Raw genomic sequence first — 18,002 nt, forward strand, 5'->3', positions numbered from 1 at the left:
TTCCCGTTATAAGCTGACAAAGGTGACTTAGTTTCATGCGCCGTTCTCATATGTTATGCATATCAATCGATAGGTTCTGCTGAAGTATTGGCAGGAAAAGCTAATTTTTGGGCAATGCATAAGTAGATAGCCGAACGAAAGTCGAAAACATACGAAATAAATAATATTTTTGAACATTATCATAAAATGTTATCCGCTTTGTCTGGCATGGTTTATTTTAAATATAACCTGACTAAAAATATTTGAATGTAGGTGGTAGGTATGTGAAAAATCAAATCAATAAACTAGACAGACGGACATTGAATCACATTACATGAAACGCAACGTTTATACGATTTGCAATTTGACAAATAATTTAATAGTTATCGTACATGAAATTTTAATTTATTCCGATTTTAACACGTACCGCACTCACAGCTTTTATCCCAATATGAAAGAGCAATTATTATTGCTTTTAGTATTTTACCATTCCATTTATAACAGTTTACAAACATCTGTGCAATGAAGTTTTAAAATAAATAAAATCGGAATATTCTGTAGCATTACTAAGCTCATCTGAAGCGCAACGAACACGTTCAATGGGATAAACTATCGGTTTGGTAAACAGCTTAATCCTTTAACAGAGTCGGACGCCTGTCCGTCCATGTCCGTGGTGCTGGTCGTGTTGGATAGCTCGGACTCCGATTCCACCCTGGCGGCCGCTCGCTGGCTGGTCCAGCAGGTGGACAATGGGCCCGCGGTGGCTGGTCTCCGCGCCTCCCTGTCTTGCCTGTACCGCTGGATGTACGAGTGGCACGGCACCCCCGCCCTCGGGGATTGGGTGCATGCCTACATCAAGGCTCTCGAGGTAAGTACAGTCCTCTCAACTTAAGCTGAGAATTGCATTTGTGTGAGTGCACACCGATAGTTTAGAGTGGCAATCGGCTTGAAGCGCGGCGCGTCCCGCGCATGGTTTATTATAGCAAGCGGCCTTAAGCGCGGCGCGTCCGCCACGCACCGCTTCCTTGTCGCTCACATACTTCACTTCACCCCCGGTACTGGTAGCAGATACGTGTAATTTTATGTAATTGTGTTCCAAATATTAGTGAAATGGCTCCTACTGTAAGTGAATTTCCTGTACGAAATCCATTAAGCAGCCAAGTGAAAGAAATTTTATGCAAATTGAATACGTATTATAATTTTAAAGGTGTGAACTAAAAGTTTTTAGTCTGTTTTTATTTGTAATTTTATAAAGTTTGTCTTTTTGTTGTATTTTGTAAGGCTGGCTGGACGCCCTCTCTATAAACGGTGCTCGCAGAATATCAGCGTCTAGGTACTTCGTGCCTTGGCATATGCTGAGCGAGGACCTGTTTTTATTTATTTATTTATTTAAAAGGATGTGTCAAGTGTCGTTACATCGGCCCAATTGGTAGCAAGTGTTTTATAGACTTCCTTTTAATAAAACATTAACAAATATTAGTGAAATGGCTCCTACTGTAAGTGAATTTCCTGTACGAAATCCATTAAGCAGCCAAGTGAAAGAAATTTTATGCAAATTGAATACGTATTATAATTTTAAAGGTGTGAACTAAAAGTTTTTAGTCTGTTTTTATTTGTAATTTTATAAAGTTTGTCTTTTTGTTGTATTTTGTAAGGCTGGCTGGACGCCCTCTCTATAAACGGTGCTCGCAGAATATCAGCGTCTAGGTACTTCGTGCCTTGGCATATGCTGAGCGAGGACCTGTTTTTATTTATTTATTTATTTAAAAGGATGTGTCAAGTGTCGTTACATCGGCCCAATTGGTAGCAAGTGTTTTATAGACTTCCTTTTAATAAAACATTAATTTTATTTTTATGTGTTTTACTAACGGTACTTTTGGCGATCACTCACACAAATGCAATTCTCAGCTTAAGTTGATAGGACTGTACACGTTATGAACCGCCCCAGTAAGCCCCGACAACTATCTAGATATAACTTGATACATATCGCCTCCAACGAAGACAGACCTGTCTCGATTTCTTCAGTCACTTATTGCCTGTTCTTGTCCTGTAATCACTTTTTAAATTACATACTTTAAAATTATATTTTTAGAAACTAACTTTGAAATTAATTCAATTTAGTTTGTGTATTGTTCATTTGGCAAAAAAAAAAGATTTTTCACATGAATTTTATTTTTTATTTTTATTGTTAGAAAAACAAACAGCAATCTATAATACACATACGCCCGTATTCACAAACGATGCTTGCTTAAGTAAAGTACGAGTTCCACTAGAGTAGTTAATTTTTCAAGTGTATAAAATCATGTTCCGGCCATATTACAATTTTACACCGTTTTTAGGAGAACGAACGTTTCGATATCCTTATCGAAGTGTCGGTAGACAATATGAGCCGGCTGTTTTTGGCCCTGGATGCCCCGATCGGCCTTCGTCAATCTGTCGCCGACGTCATCTTCCATGTCATGGCGGCGCTGCTGGAGTCCACCGATGCGCTGGATAGAGTAAGTAATGGACCTGTAATACTTTATAATTATCAATGTCTACTATATCTAAAAATTTTAAAACCCCGACGCAAAAAGTTAGTTATGTTGTTATTACCTATGTCTGTTGCATCGTAGATCCTAAACGAATTGTTCTATAATGAAGTTTCATTTTTGTTCATAAGTTTCATTTTTGTTCATAAGCTGGTTTTCTAGCGGTCTTAGGTGTCAGCTGTAAGTCTGAATAATGAAGGGTATGACTTTTGAGCGGTACCTTGATGCGTCAATTTAGCGCTATTTTAACGAGCCAACTTTATTTTTGGGTTTTTAAATTTTGATTTTTTTTAGTGCGATCATTATTACATAGTTCGTTTCCAATAGATCGCGCCGCATTTACGCCGTTTGCTATTGAATCTGGGGGCACAGCAGTGCCCCCACCAAGTCGAGCAAAAAAGCGGCACGGCCGTACCATCCTTTTCTCGAAGCAATTCAGGCCATTTTCGACCGCCTGTAACTTCGTTGTGGATAAAACTAGAAGGCTGAATTTTCATTAGCTATGCAGGCATTGTAAAGACACGGTATATTTAAAATTTCATTCAATTTGAACCAGTAGTTTAAGAATTATAACGGGTCAAAGTTACTTAATTTTGTCACTCACTGACTGACTCACTGACTCACTGACTCACTCACTGACTCACCGATCATCAAAACTCTAAGGCACTTCTAGCAGACCTAGAAGCTTCAAATTTGGAATATAAGAAGTGTTTGGTGTATGAATCAAGGAAAAACTAAAATATTTGGGGGCACGGTAGTGCAACCGCCAAGTCGAGTAAAATTTTTCAATTTCGGTCCAGTTTTCTAGATACATAACTGCTGTCTCCCATCAAAAACAATACTTGTCAAAAAAACCAAGTCTCGCAACTCAGTTGTTCTACGGTAAAAAGTTGTGAGATCCATGTAATACCAAGTCCAGGCCAGGAAATCTTTAACGTTTTACATAAATATATTGACTTGGTCATCGCATGAAAACACGTGTAAATAAAATTATTTAGTGCGATGGCCAAGTCAATAATTTATGTAAAACGTTAAAGATTTCCTGGCCTGGACTTGGTATTACATGGATCTCACAACTTTTTACCGTAGAACAACTGAGTTGCGAGACTTGGTTTTTTTGACAAGTATTGTTTTTGATGGGTCAGTATTATACGGTACTTTTCGGTATTGCAGCGCTATTTCAACGAGCTAATCTTATTTTTGACTCAAAATATTAGTTTTTATTTTGCGTTGGGGGGTTTTTTTTTGGGCGGCCATTACTATGTGTTCGTTTCCTAGATCGCGCCGCACGTAGGCCGCGTGCTGGTGAACCTCGCCGCCGACAGCGGGCAATGGAGCCGCCAGCTCTTGCAGAACGTTGTCGATATTATTTCGGCCATGATCCAGCGCTTGCAAGAAGGGTTGAAGCCTGAAGGCCTGGATGCGTTCAAGGAGAAATATTCTGGTGTGGTAAGTGTGTTTAATAAATTGAAACTTGGAAAAAAAATCTTACCAAAAGCATTATTTGCTGTGTTATTGATTGCCCATTCTCATTCATTCTTGTGTCCCATTTATCCATTATCGGGTACAGCATTAATTTCTGTATTAAATTATTATAATGTTACGCTAAAGTTTTGTTCGGTCGGTTCAGTCGAATGACTTCCACTACTAGCTAGACAAAGGCTAGAATTTAAAATTAAAACAATGAATTTTTACGACAAAAAGTAGAGTACAAGTTATGTTTTTCTCCTTCCAAGGTCTAACTGAATCTGTTTCTCTAACGAAATTTATAAAAATATAAGATAAAGATATTTATTTGCAAGAATAGGTAAGTACAGGTTATTGTTGATGTTACATGTATTAAGGACTCTATTCTGTTAAAATATATTAACATGCAAATTTACGGGTAAGGAATTCCCGAACACTGTAGAAACAATAAGTAGGACTGGAGGTATTATATTCGCGAAAATTTAATCCCAATTCATTCGTCATTTCGTTGAAAATTATTAAAAGTCTTTGATGCGTCAGGCGAACTAAAAAAAATCCGGGCTCAATTCGAAAAGTAGGGCATAAAGGATTATTTCCTGTAAATACGTATGGGCAGATCAATGTAGGTACCTACTGCTAGTTAGCGTCCCGGGCTCGTCAGCTCAGCCCAGCGGTGCCAGGCTAGACTCACGCGGCTGCGCGGGCTTAGTGCACACTGCTATAAGTACGTACCTATTTCAATATCAACTGTACTTTGTATGATGTAATATGGTATTAATTACTACAAATTATAATTAGTCAAATATCGCGCACTTCATTATTACATTTTGCTAATAACACACGACCAGTTGCATATAAAATCAGTCAACTGTTTAGCGGCCGGTGATATATTTCGTTATGTTTCGGTACATTATCTGACCGTTAATGAGATTCAAGCGCAGTTCGTTGCGTTGACGGGTCCTCGTCACGACGAGTTATCGGTTCGCGATTTTCTGTACCTCTAGTAGGAAAAACTTTCGAGTTCGTTTCGTTGCGTATTCAAAGTGTCATCGAAAAATTTTGTATGAAAAATTAAACAGCGCCCCCTATATTATAGCCGCCCTAGGGGGCGCTGTTTAATTTTTCATACAAAATTTTTCGATGACACTTTGAATACGCAACGAAACGAACTCGAAAGTTTTTCCTACTAGAGGTACTGATTTTCGTGCGGTGTTTCCGGTGAAAATTGACGAATACGTAAAGCAACATGTTGCCGGATGGCGCGCACTTCGTAGGCGAATTTACGTATAAAGAAAAAGCTTTACCTATTGCTTTTCGGGTTTATTTAATATCGCTTAATCGTGATTCCTTTAATTATTCATAAATAGAGGTCGGATAACTTATTCGCGACTTAGGTAGTTCATTTACTTGCCAGCGGTTCCCTGAATTTTTCAATTACTTTGCAAAATTTTAATACCTGCTGAATTTCAGCCGTAGACTTATAAAATTCCAGTTTAGGTCCAACGATTATTATTTTCGTTAGCTCCGTGTTGTCACCGTTCATTTGTTGTAGATACTATGCCTTGAGCGTCACATGGCATCGTGTGGCAACCGTTACCTGCAAGTATACCCGTGGCGCGCGCGCAACGTGTGCCTGACCTCCATGAAATCCCACGTTCCGATCCGCAAGGTCGGCCTGCTGAACCTGGGCAACACCTGCTACATGAATAGCGTGATGCAAGCGCTCCTGGTCACCAGGCAGTGAGTACTTTAGATGTAACTTCTCCCTAGTCTTTCTAGCGACTTACTGCTGAGCCGATCCGCAAGGTCGGCCTGCTGAGCCTGGGCAACACCTGCTACATGAACAGTGTGATGCAAGCGCTCCTGGTCACCAGGCAGTGAGTACTTTAAATGTAACTTCTCTCAAGTCCTTCTAGTGCCTTGCTGTTGCTTCTGATGCGGGAGACATTGCCTCTGTCAGCGGCCGTACTTTCTTCTTTTGTTTTAAGCCCTTCTAGCGACATGCTGCAGCTTGTCTGATGCGGGATCCGTCGGCTGCAGGCATACTTATGTAACTTCTTTTTTAAACCCTTTTAGCGACTCGCTTCTGCTTGCCACTGCGTTGCGGGAGCTATCTATCGCCTCTGTCAGCGAGCGAACTTTTTGGTATCTACTTTTGTTTTAATCCTTTTTTAGCGACCTGCAGCTAGCTTGCTGCTACTATGCGGGAACGATCGACTCTATCAACAGGCGTACTTTTTGGTGTAAATTTTGTTTTAAGTCCTTTTAGCTACTCGCTGTAGCTGTGATGCTGAATTCTCAAACCAGCTGCAAGCTTCAACAGGTTTGTTTATTTTATATTTATTTTTATTGTGTACTTTTTTTAGGTTTTGAAATAGGTTTAGTTGATCGATATTTTACCTTTTCAATCATTGTGCTGACACTGAAATGATCTACCGACCTTCCAGAAAAAATGCGTATTACAAAAATTAGCTGTGATGCGTTTACAATCGAGCACCGTGAAACCTTATAAATTACAGAAGTTTCTTTTGAAATTTTGTTTCTAGTTATCTGGGTCCTTATTAAATAAAGAGTTTGGGTCTTTTGATATGCTTACAGAAATGTATTCTCAAAAAAAAAACATACGGGTCGAATTGAGAACCTCCTCCTTTTTTGAAGTCGGTTGAAAAGACAACTCACTTGTGAACAGCATTTAAATTAAAAAATACTTACGTGCTTATCTACTTACCATACACAAAACACATTTTTTAGCAAAGTGTTCTGTTTTGTTTTTTTCTTTTATGGTGGTTTTATTTTATACATCCTTAACAATTCGAATAGAACTAGAACCCGTGAATATTTGCGACGCTTCTGAAAATGAGTGGCGCATTTCATAAAGTTTAACACAGCAGCCGCCAGACACAAAACGTAGCTCGGAGCCCTGCCAATGTTTGCCTTCACCCAGCTTTGAGGCACAAACGCACTAAATTAATTGGGGCCCTCCTGCAGAGGCAGAGAAGGCCGTTTGTATGATGACTAGAAATGTAGGTACATTTCCGTGAAATATTTTAGATTGATAAATATTTTCTTAGAGACTTATTGATTGATTGATTTGAATCTGATGAGATACTTTTTTTTTTATAATTATTTACAAGACCTGATTTTTTAGGCATTCCATTAGGAAAACATAATGGATAGAGTTTCTATAATAAGCGTATTCTAAAGGAAGCCACGCGGCTCACCGGTGTGCCTCGAACTTTATATACAATTTCTATTGTATCTCTCTAGTATCCGGCAATCAAAGACTTATTTTGTACCTCTTATTTTCTCTGTATAACGAATGTGGTAAGTCTGAACACGGAAGCTTTGTAACCTCACATTTCACACATACTCGTACCTTGCCGGATCAAGCTCATCGATAAAGCTATGTATCGGAGCTTCCGGCCTGGAAATTGGTTGTGGCTTACTGGCATCCCTGTGACTTTGCAAACAAACTTTAAAAAACCTTCAAGGCACCCTCATTTTCAACTCGACACGTTCAAAGGAAAACTTGTTTTAAAAAACTTTGTTAACCTGCCGTACCACAGCTCGCTTTTAGTTTAATTTTTTTATATTTTAAATTAATTTTGCTAGTTATCAGGATATGGTTTTAATGTATTTTGTAAAATATTCAATCAATACGTGCGCCGTTAATTGTGTACTCTTGTGGGCTCAGAAAGGGGTTGCGGAAAATGTGGGATGATTGAAAACAAAGTAGCGGCCGGTACATTTATGCCCATAATGCATACAGGGGGCCGCGGACGCTGGAGTGTCGTCTGATGAAGCGGGGAGAGAAAATTGCTCGGATTTTTTATTTTTCGCGAAGTTATTTGTAGTTTCATATTTTATAAGTTCCCAGTTTCCTTTGTTTTTGTATATTTTAACTCTACCATATCGAGTTCACTACTTTTTTAACACTCTGGCATTCTAAGACACGAAATCACAGACCAAATACAACAATATGGAGATTTAGATACCTGTTCTTTACTAAAGAATAGAAATGTTGTCTCGAACGTCACTCTCCCACCCGGTATAACGAAATAAACCTTCAAAGGGAAACGGGAAGTGCAAATAAAATGCATTTTAAAGCATACGAAACGGAAAACGCCTTTGGATTTCAGCTGAAATTCGAAATAATATGGGTATTGCAGAGAAACATAATAATCCTCTTTGGTGTAAGCAGGTCTTAAGGGCTTAGTGGAGTTATGAACTAAAAATTTTATTTTATGCCTTTGTGTTAATAGTTTACGGAATAGATTTCTTGGTAAAATGCAGAAGCTTTAGTTCTCTTATTGGCTATTCAATCTAACCAAAGTAATAGAGCTAAATGAAGGAATCCCTTTGTAAGACTATTACGTTACAATTAGTGAGCTTTAATGTCCTGAAGCATTTGAACCTCAGCTCAGCATAAATACTAATCAGTGGCAGGTACTTAGGTAGGTTCTATATTAAATGGAAGCAGGAAAATATTTTTCTCAATTATTAATTAATCTTACTCTGTAATTATTTTGAATTTCGGAAGAGTTTTCGCTCGTATTGTATTCCAGTCGGCAACTTACTCGGACTAAAGTAGCTAATAGCTCCATTAGAGGATCATATGGCTTGTCGGAAATTAGTTAAATGGTAAGCTGGGAGCCGGGCCTATAACAATCTGATAGTGGACGTATAAATCGATACTGCACCGGGCAGCTCCCCGCCCCAGCAAAAACAGGCTCACCCCAGCCGGCTCGTACTTAAAACAGAAAATAATAATTTAACTCAATATCCCCGTGAAAACATTTTAGCACAATACAGGTCGCGCGGAGTTTCGCGATGAACGGTTCATTTTTGCATTTAATTTCGTTTTCGCTGCAATCCATTGGTTTGGTCACTCTTTTGTCATTGCAAATTGAATTACAAAATGATTTTACAGGTTTGTTATTTTTGACATAACCTTTATAATGCTATGCATCTTTTTAAAAAGTGACAGCAGGTTTAATTTAAAAAGCTTGTGCGAATGAAAATATATATTATAAAAAAGCGAAGGTTTTCACACTAATAAAATTACTCAGTTTACTCAAGAGATAGAAATTATGTATTATTTAAAGCTGAGCCTAAACTATGTATAGTCTTCACAAGGTGACAAAGACCAATGCAAATGTTCAAGTTCAAAATTTTTGTTACGCTTCTTTTTTGTTATCATAATTCAGATTTTCTTTTTTGTTACCTTTATTTGCAGCTGTGGTTTTCTTTAGTGGCGAATGTATGTTTTTTTTTTCTCTTTCTCCTATTTTATTTTATTTCCCCTGTGTATTGTTAGATCGATATGCTTTAAATATATGCAGTTTGCTAATCTGAGATAAGTGCTTCCATTGAAGTTCCTCGGACACGTTTCTGTTGGGACGTCGAGCGAAATCCGTCTTTGCAGCGATGCGAATAAAATTAAGATGGTGCTGCGATAGAGATAGGTCGCAGTTCGAGTGCGGTGCGATTGTAATCTCTCGATTGCTAAAACTTGATTTGGGGTTATTATCGGATGTCTGAATACATTTGAGTTTTCTTTTCAGATTCAGCACTCACGTTGTGCTGAAGATGACCGGCGTACCTTACTGGTCGAAGATGGGGATGTTGTTTGCGAAGATGATGCATTCCGTCGCCAACAAGATCAACCCAGATGAGTTCTTCAAGGTGGTCAAGCCCCCATTCTTCACCAGGAACCACCAGCATGACAGCTCCGAGTTCCTCGGGTAAGTAAACTATAGTCTATCCAATATAGCTTGATTAGAATGACAGCTGCCATCAAAAGTAACGACATAACTTTGTAGTAGCGATCAATGAGAGCTAAATATTGGCGGACAAGAAATAATTCACGTCTGACCTACAAACAATATTTTCGACGACAGTGCTTCCAATAAAAATGTTAATTTCGTGTAAATGCAGCGTTAAATTACACCAATAAGTAGTAATTCGAAATTATAAAAATCAAGCTAGAGTATTAACGACGTCTCTACAAGGTTATCTCGAGTTGCAAAAATGTTAGTGTTGGGACATATCGACAAATGTCATATTAAATTAAAACTAATTGTTTAACATATTTGACATTTTTTTTTTGTAACTAATTTTTTAACATATTTAAGTCAAGTTATACGTTTTTCTAAATGTTCACTATCAAAAACCAAAAAACATTTCATTTATAAATAATCAAACATCGAAAATCAATCACCGGTAATTTTTTGGGTATTCATAGCACCGTTGCTCTAGAAGAGATGCCCACCGCCCTCTAGCGAGAGGAAAAAACCACTGAAGAACACTGATGATAATGACTACGACTTAGGTTGTACACCCTTGACATGAATTTTAAATTTTACTGTCTTAAATCATAATTGTCATTTTTATGAATAAAGATATGAAGAAAAATTGGGTGCATTTTTTTATATCATTTTTTCGAAAACTTATCGATACATCTATGTGAACCGTACGAAACATTCCCAGCACTAGTCACATTCGTTTGACAGCCGTCATTCTAATCAAGCTATATTGGATAGACTATAGAACCTTCACAGCATATTTTATTCCCTTTGAACACCTGGAATTTAATTATTCCTTTGCAACGTCCTGCCAGGTGCAGCGTAAAAGGCTTGCTGTTATTTCTATTGAACTTTTTATTTAGTTGTTTATTAAGGAAGGTGAAGTGGTTATGTAATTGAGTTTTATTTAAAAAAATAACAGGGAAACGATGTGGTTTTTGCAATTTTATATTAAGGAGAAAATTTCTTAATATTTCTTTGACTAATCAAAGAGTAATTTTTAAACAAAGTTATAAAGTAAGATGAAACCGTGTTATTGTTTCGGAAAGCAAATGCTGTCAAAAGCATAACATTTCCATGTCAAAATTACGTTTTCGGGTACTAAATTGGTGACATTAAGTACGACTAGATTCTGTTATCCAATTTTGCATATACCTGTGTTGTATTCGGGCTTTTGTTCTCAACCGCGTCGCATCGATCAGAGCCGATGGCTGCGCCGGTAAAAGCTCATAATGAACGCTTCCAGTGCACACACGTCCACCGATACATCGCCTTATTGCGCGTTAATGTTATTCGTGTTTGCCCAGTCGGCGGCGCTTGATCGTACTTTGACCATGCTTTTCCGCACATTGCATGTGATCACAGTTCACCTGATAAACATTCACTTTAAAATGTTGCGGGCTTCGTTAGACTTTATTAGAGAATAGATATGAGAGCGTCTATTATTAGGTTTATTTCAGTTTTTGTTATTTGTACCCAGACTTTTCGATATTGAGTCTCTAAGCTATTTCAGGTTCCATTTAGTTCTTCAGAAATGTTCAGTGAATTTAGATTATGTTCATAAACGGCATCGGCTTTTAGCGGGATGACCTAAGTGAACTACATTTTAACGTTAAAATGTTATATTGACAACGCTAGAACCAACTTTGTGATACTTGGAACTCACTGAAACCCATTAGGGCCAAACGTGAGTGCGAACGTAATACCAACTAGTGTCACCCGCTTTAGAGTAACACATTTTATAAAATGTTCCGAAATTTTTCGTTAGTTCCACTCATTTTGCTTTTTGAGCATTCATGCACAGGTTTGACGCTCAAAGCACCGCCCGGACGGATTCCTCGCGCATTCATAGCTTTTCTGAAATAAAAAGTGATTGTTTGTAAATATGTTAGCAAAGGATTATCTCTGGGATACACTAGTCAAATTTCGAAATATTTTCGTGAATTCAAAACTGCATTCCAATTTAAAAGCTCCTTTTTGTTTTATCTCGGGTTCACAGAGGGACTTTAGGGCTGTTTTTTAAGAGGCCAGAGAGGCCTATGTTCAGCAGTGGACGTATTGTGGCTGAAATGATGATGATGATTAAAATAATCTTCAACTTCTAATTGAAATAAATCAAAGCCACCTATATTTTTTAAATTTTAACCCGTAGCACTCAGATTGTCAGTATTTCCACAAAAATACAAAAATTGCATAACTGTGTCGCCTTGCGGAAATGGAAAAGGCAATCAATTTGTCTAACTGGCTTCCTTCGGTCCGCCACGCCACCTGGATTCATAACTAAATTACCTCTGAGTTTTTATTTGGTTTTCTCGTAATAACTTTAATATCGTTACGAAGGAATTCAATGAAAATGTGCAACAATTGGCAACAATATAACAATAGAAGTAACAGAAGTTGCACTAGTGGGTGCACTTAATTGATTAAGATTCAGGAACAACAGGGATCCTCTTTTCCTGATTATTTATTTATTTATCTTTGTTCACATTATGAATTGCCATTTTGTAGAGTAAAAAGAAAATCTATTTTCGGTGCAAAGGTAAAAGCTTTTATTAAGCCTGCTCCTTAAAAGTCGCTGAAAATTCAAAATAAAATGATCTAGAATAAGGGCCGATTTTTCAATCGTTGGATAACTTTTAACCATTAATAGGCCAGTAGAATTAAACACAAAAATTGATTAAATCGGAAATAATTCCTACAAAAGATTTTTTTGCTTTAATGGCTTCATTGGTTGCCCATTAAGACTCTCCTAAGTTTTCGACTTCGACGGAGTTGTGCTTAAGTGGTGGGGGCCCCCGAAAGCGGCGTTTTTTCGGTTTTCCGGTTATACCGCGTAAAGGACTTACCCTATCGAAAAGTGGTCTTCATGACGGTTAAAGGGCACTTAATCCTGCATTGAATAAGACCAAATTCATATGTTTTGGACAAACCGTTCTCGCGCTAAAGTTCGGCAAAGTAGAAAATATACGTATAATTAATGACCCTCTCCACGTCCAATGGCTTGTTACCCACATGCTTCCAAGCCTTGTAAAGGGTCGCCTTAACCAGTGTAACCCTAACAAGGCTCACGAGTTTGATTCGCTTATCCTTGTTCGTCCCAGCCGTTCCTTAACTGCGGTTGCTGCACCTCTTCCTGACACTCTCCTGAACGACTCTGTGTTACCTAATGTGGCTGCCCCTCTTCCTTGTACCCTCCTGTACGATTTCATTGCTTAGCCATATGCCTGGTCCAAGGTTCGACGCCACAAAATCAACTTCGTACGAGTGAAAATAGTTTAAATACTATTTCCCGTGCTTGCAACATTTTTCTTTACTGCTTCGCCTCTATTAGTCGTAGAGTGATTGTATATATCCTATAGCCTTCCTCAATGTATGAGCTATTCAACACAAAAATAATGATTTCAATCAAACTAGTAATTCTTAAGATTAGCGCGTTCAAACAAACAAACAAAAAACTCTTCAGCGTTTTAATATGAACTTGTTGTTGTTGATTTTTGGCGTCGAACCTTAGACCAGGCATACGGCTAGGCAACGTAGTCATGCAGGAGGATACAAGGAAGAGGGGCAGCCACAGTAGGTAACACAGAGTCGTTCAGGTGAGTGCCAGGAAGAGGTGCAGCAACCGCAGTTAAGGAACGGCTGGGACGAACAAGGATAGGCGCATCAAGCTCGTAAGCCTTGATAGGGTTACACTGGTTGAGGTGGCCCTTTTCAAGACTTGGAAGCCTGTGGGTAACAAACCATTGGACGTGGAGAGGGTCATTAATTATACGTATATTTTCTACTTTGCCGAACTTTAGTGCGAGAACGGTTTGTCCAAAACATATGAATTTGGTCTTATTCAATGCAGGATTAAGTGTCCTTCAACCGTCATAAAGACCACTTTTTGATAGGGTAAGTCCTTTACGCGGTATAACAGGAAAACCGAAAAAATGCCCCTTTCGGGGGCCCCCACCACTTAAGCACAACTCCGTCGAAGTCGAAAACTTAGGAAAGTCTTAATGGGCAACCAATGAAGCCATTAAAACAATAAAATCTTTTGTAGGAATTATTTCCGATTTAAAAGCTAATTCTACTGGACTATAACTGAAGAATAAGTTTATCACATTGACAGTTTCAGTATGGGAAATATGTCAAAATGACAAGCTTATTCTTCAGTTAAAAGATATGTGACTATTGAAAAATCAGCCCTTAGATGTATAAAAAATTCACAGTGTCTGATAGTAGGCCACGAATTTAAATATAAAAAAATACTTCTGAATTCAATATTCTTTATTTACATCACAAGTGGCCTACTAGTTTTTATGTGTTTTATTTCCATGACATTGTCGCAAAGGAAAATAGTTTCGTTATTGATTGCCAAGGGAAATACAACATAAGTTACCTTATTTTAAACACCGTTTGAACTTCCATGAATATTTTAGAGGCAAGAACTCGTGTATACCAAAAAGGCACCATAAAGAATTGGCATTAAAATTGTTGTATTCTATTATTGGAAAAGGTTCTTATCACGTTTTCCAAGGATGTTAGTGGTGGGTCTGATGACTGATCATTATCGACGCCACACTTTGTAACAGTGATACGTTTGTGCTAGCTTATTCGAGAAAGTGTCGTGCTATGTCAGGAGTGCTTCGCCTATTTAATATGACAGAATAGGCTGTGATATTAGCGTACAACATAAACACGTTAATATTCATAGTTTCTCTATTATTTGCAAAGATATTTTATCAAGAAAACTTTTGATGAGAGCAAAATAATGACGCGAAAACAAATACGGTAATTTTATTTCTCGATGTTTTATGGCGTGGGTTTGTGGCAGACTGACCTTAAATAAAAGCCGCTATAGACATTTTAATAGACTTGTGTATGTGCCCTTCATGACTTATCTATGCATCGTGTTATCAAACTAGGAACTAAAACGAAACTTATTTCCCCCTGCCCGTCCTAAAAATTAAATTCTCAATAATACAAACACGTACAAAGTAAGCTATTCCTGGAATCGGAGTCACTAGGAAAAGCCAACCAAGATAATTCCGAGGTACATCGCTATCTCAAAGTCAGACCTGAAAGCCAAAGGAAAATTAAAGCTTAGTATTCGCGCTTTGTAAATGCATATCCAACAATCAAATTATGCTCAGAGTCCCACTTTAGAAAAAAGGTAAAAATGTAGTCTACCTAATCCGCCCGCTGCACGATGCTGTCGGAAACTAATACTTTGCTAACAAGGAGATAAAGAAATATGGCAAATGTTAACGATATTTATTAAAGGTTTTTTTGAGTCTGGTAATTTGATCTGAGGCTTAAATCCTGGAAAAATGTTTTACAATAAAGTATTTTTAGATCGCAGTTCACGCGAAAATGAGTCTTATACAGTTTGGTTAAGTTAGGCATGTGAAAGTCTGATAGGAAAGAATTTTCCGTACATCGGAGGGCACGTTCAGCCGTTCTGAACCTGGCTGTAATGTTTGCCACAAGGGTTATCAGATCACACACGATACTAGAAACATTATGTACCTTGACTAAAATAAGATGATAATTTTGACAGATCTCGCCCACGAAGTTTCGTGTTTTTCCGTTAAAATTCATGATAATACAAGCTTTATCAAATAGTCTATTATTCTTTTGTATTAAATATCGATTCCAAGTTTTCTAACGAACAATCGATTAGATATTTTCACTATCGATAAACACTATTCCATCGCTAGCCCTGTCAAAAGTGTCAGTGTCAAAGTTTAACGTCAATTGTTTTCGCGATAGGTATCTGTTTGAGCTGCTGCGCTCGTACGAGCACTGCTCGGACGTCAACTTCGACTACTCTCGCCCCGCGGTGCTGGCCGGGTCCAGCCGAATGCGCGCGATTGCTCACGCGCAAGCTGCCCAGTCTTCCAGGTAAGCATTACAACTGTCTACAGCATTTTTGCGCACGGGTTATGCATAGCTTATTTTTATTGCTTTAATACCTAGAAATAAGAATAACAACAAAAAAAAATTCTGAATTTGCTATTATGTGTAAAAAATAGAAAAATTCATATCAATGAATGTATGAAACATGAACATAGAGATGATTTAATTGGTTGCCAAATATATTTTTTTCTTTCTTTCATTCATTCTTTCTAATTATTAAAACATACCAAACATCCACTTAAGATTCATTCTCAACAAGAGAAAATTTAAAATATAGTCCAAATATTTATTAAAAATGAATAGTTCTAATTTCCTGTCAAGTTCCATAGAAGATTTTTCTCATAAAAATCTAACCCTATCATACTTTCAGTTTACTGGCGTCGTATTACGTCGTCTCTCAAATCCCACTATATTTTGATGAAAGCGTGCCCCTTGTTCTTGCGAATAAGCCCCCATAATTATCTATAAATATATCCCAATGAGAATGTGACGTGCATCTTTAGAGACATTCTACTATGAAGATGGAAAATTCAAATCGCTATAACTCTTTAAAAAGCAAATATTTTCGATTTGTAATCGCACTTTTTTATATAAATTTGCTTATATAATCTGAATATAATAAGTAAAATCCATGCGCAAAAAAATATTTTTTTTTTGTCGACCGGTGTTATCCAGTTTAATGAAACTACTACGATTTTCCATTCGATAATCGAGCCGTCCCATGAAGAACGTGACAACCGCTAGTTGCCACACTCTCACAAGAGTTCACCCTCTCACAGGTTAGCGTACCATCCCTACATTGTCTACATTCCACCAGCTCTCGCACTAAGCATTTCGATAACTTTTTTATAATGCGAACAGCTAGGGACTGGAATTCGCTGCCTGCTACTGTCTTTCCCGCCGAACACTATAAACCGGACGTTTTCAAGGCGAGGGTGAATAGGCACTTACAGGGCAGATATGTACCATCCTAGACTGCATCTATAGTCCATTCAGCGTAAGATGGTGATTATGACAGTTCTATTTAGTGAGGCGCTCCTTATAAACCTAATCGATATTTTTTAGAATCGAGAATATTTTCTATAGAAATCTAATCGCATTTTATTTGTTTGATTTTTAATCTTGATCAAAATTGTATCTATGAATTTGAACTATCTGGAAATGGAATAAACGTAAATATTCTTAGTGGTACAAAATAAATCACAAAGAATTAAATATATGCATTTTATTCAATAAAACATCAAAATAACAATAACAAACAATACGTGGAGAAATCGCATAAAACAAAACCGTCATCAAAGGCAAACGCACACGTACTGACTTAGCTTTGACCTGCCTGAGATAATCATCGTGATTCGATTTTAAGATGACCACCTTGCCGATTACTGATTTATTGCGATTGTTTATGTCCCATCCCTATGAGCAAAAGTTCCGACTAACGCAGAAGCAATTCATTTCATATTTTTTCACAATTTTTTCTAAATAATAAACTAATAAATAATTAGAAATTCTTGTTTAGGTTAATTGAGAAAGATTAGTGATTGATATTTTGGAAGGATGAAAACACACAAAAGTAATTGATTTTTACAACTCAATATTTTTATTCGTAGAAAACTACCCTCAAAAGGGCAGAACACTGATTTTCAGCTTTTGCTAGAGAACGCATAAAGCGTACAGGTACGGAATGAATCCGCTCGCTTTCGGAAACATATATCATATCTACATTAGTAGGTATAAAATATATGATGAGACAAATAATCTTATGGTATAGTGTGCTTACTTTCTGTGAAAGTGTTCTTTCACAGAAAGAAGCAGTGGAAAGGGGGAGCGAGAGGCCTCAGCCGACACTCCGGCTATCCGCCGCCGACACCCTGGGCGCGAGAGGACAGCTTATGGTCTCCAACTGTCCCTTCCTGACAGGCCTCGGTCGCTAGACATGGAGATGTCTGGTGGCGGCTAAGGACGAATGCTACAGGCAACAGCCAATGGCGATGTCCCGCGTTTCCTCATATCACTCATATGGATCATGGCAGAAACAGTCAGGTTTTTAGTGGATGTAGGGGCTACCCACCTTCTGGTAGGAAGAACCCCACATAACCCACTAGCTGCCCCCGCAGCTGGTGGGTATGAAATGTTAAGCATTTTCCGGATAAAAAAAGAATGGAAAAGTTTGTTTTGAATAGAACCGATTTGAAAAAATCTCTCACCATTAAAATTCATTTTTTTTCTGCTGAACATAAGCTGTATAAAATATTCTCAAAATAGTAAAAAACCTTTGATAAATTTACTATTTGATAAAGAATTTACGTATTTATTA

The 18,002-nt window shown here is 37.7% G+C and overlaps 1 protein-coding gene across 2 annotated transcripts in view; it reads left to right on the plus strand.

The window, feature by feature from the left end:
- Nucleotides 1–18,002, plus strand: part of DUBAI (Deubiquitinating apoptotic inhibitor) — a 34,444-nt gene that overhangs the window by 9,997 nt on the left and 6,445 nt on the right. For both annotated transcript variants that reach the window (XM_028321434.1, XM_028321433.1), the window contains exons 4-9: nt 624–847; nt 2,319–2,477; nt 3,789–3,959; nt 5,530–5,717; nt 9,542–9,721; nt 15,539–15,670. In XM_028321434.1, coding sequence (XP_028177235.1) covers nt 624–847; nt 2,319–2,477; nt 3,789–3,959; nt 5,530–5,717; nt 9,542–9,721; nt 15,539–15,670 — 1,054 coding nt within the window. The remainder of the gene's footprint in view (nt 1–623; nt 848–2,318; nt 2,478–3,788; nt 3,960–5,529; nt 5,718–9,541; nt 9,722–15,538; nt 15,671–18,002) is intronic.

Source organism: Ostrinia furnacalis, unplaced genomic scaffold, assembly GCF_004193835.3.
Source record: "Ostrinia furnacalis isolate ACB-3 unplaced genomic scaffold, ASM419383v2 OfSCF7532, whole genome shotgun sequence".
Lineage (NCBI taxonomy): Eukaryota > Metazoa > Arthropoda > Insecta > Lepidoptera > Crambidae > Ostrinia > Ostrinia furnacalis.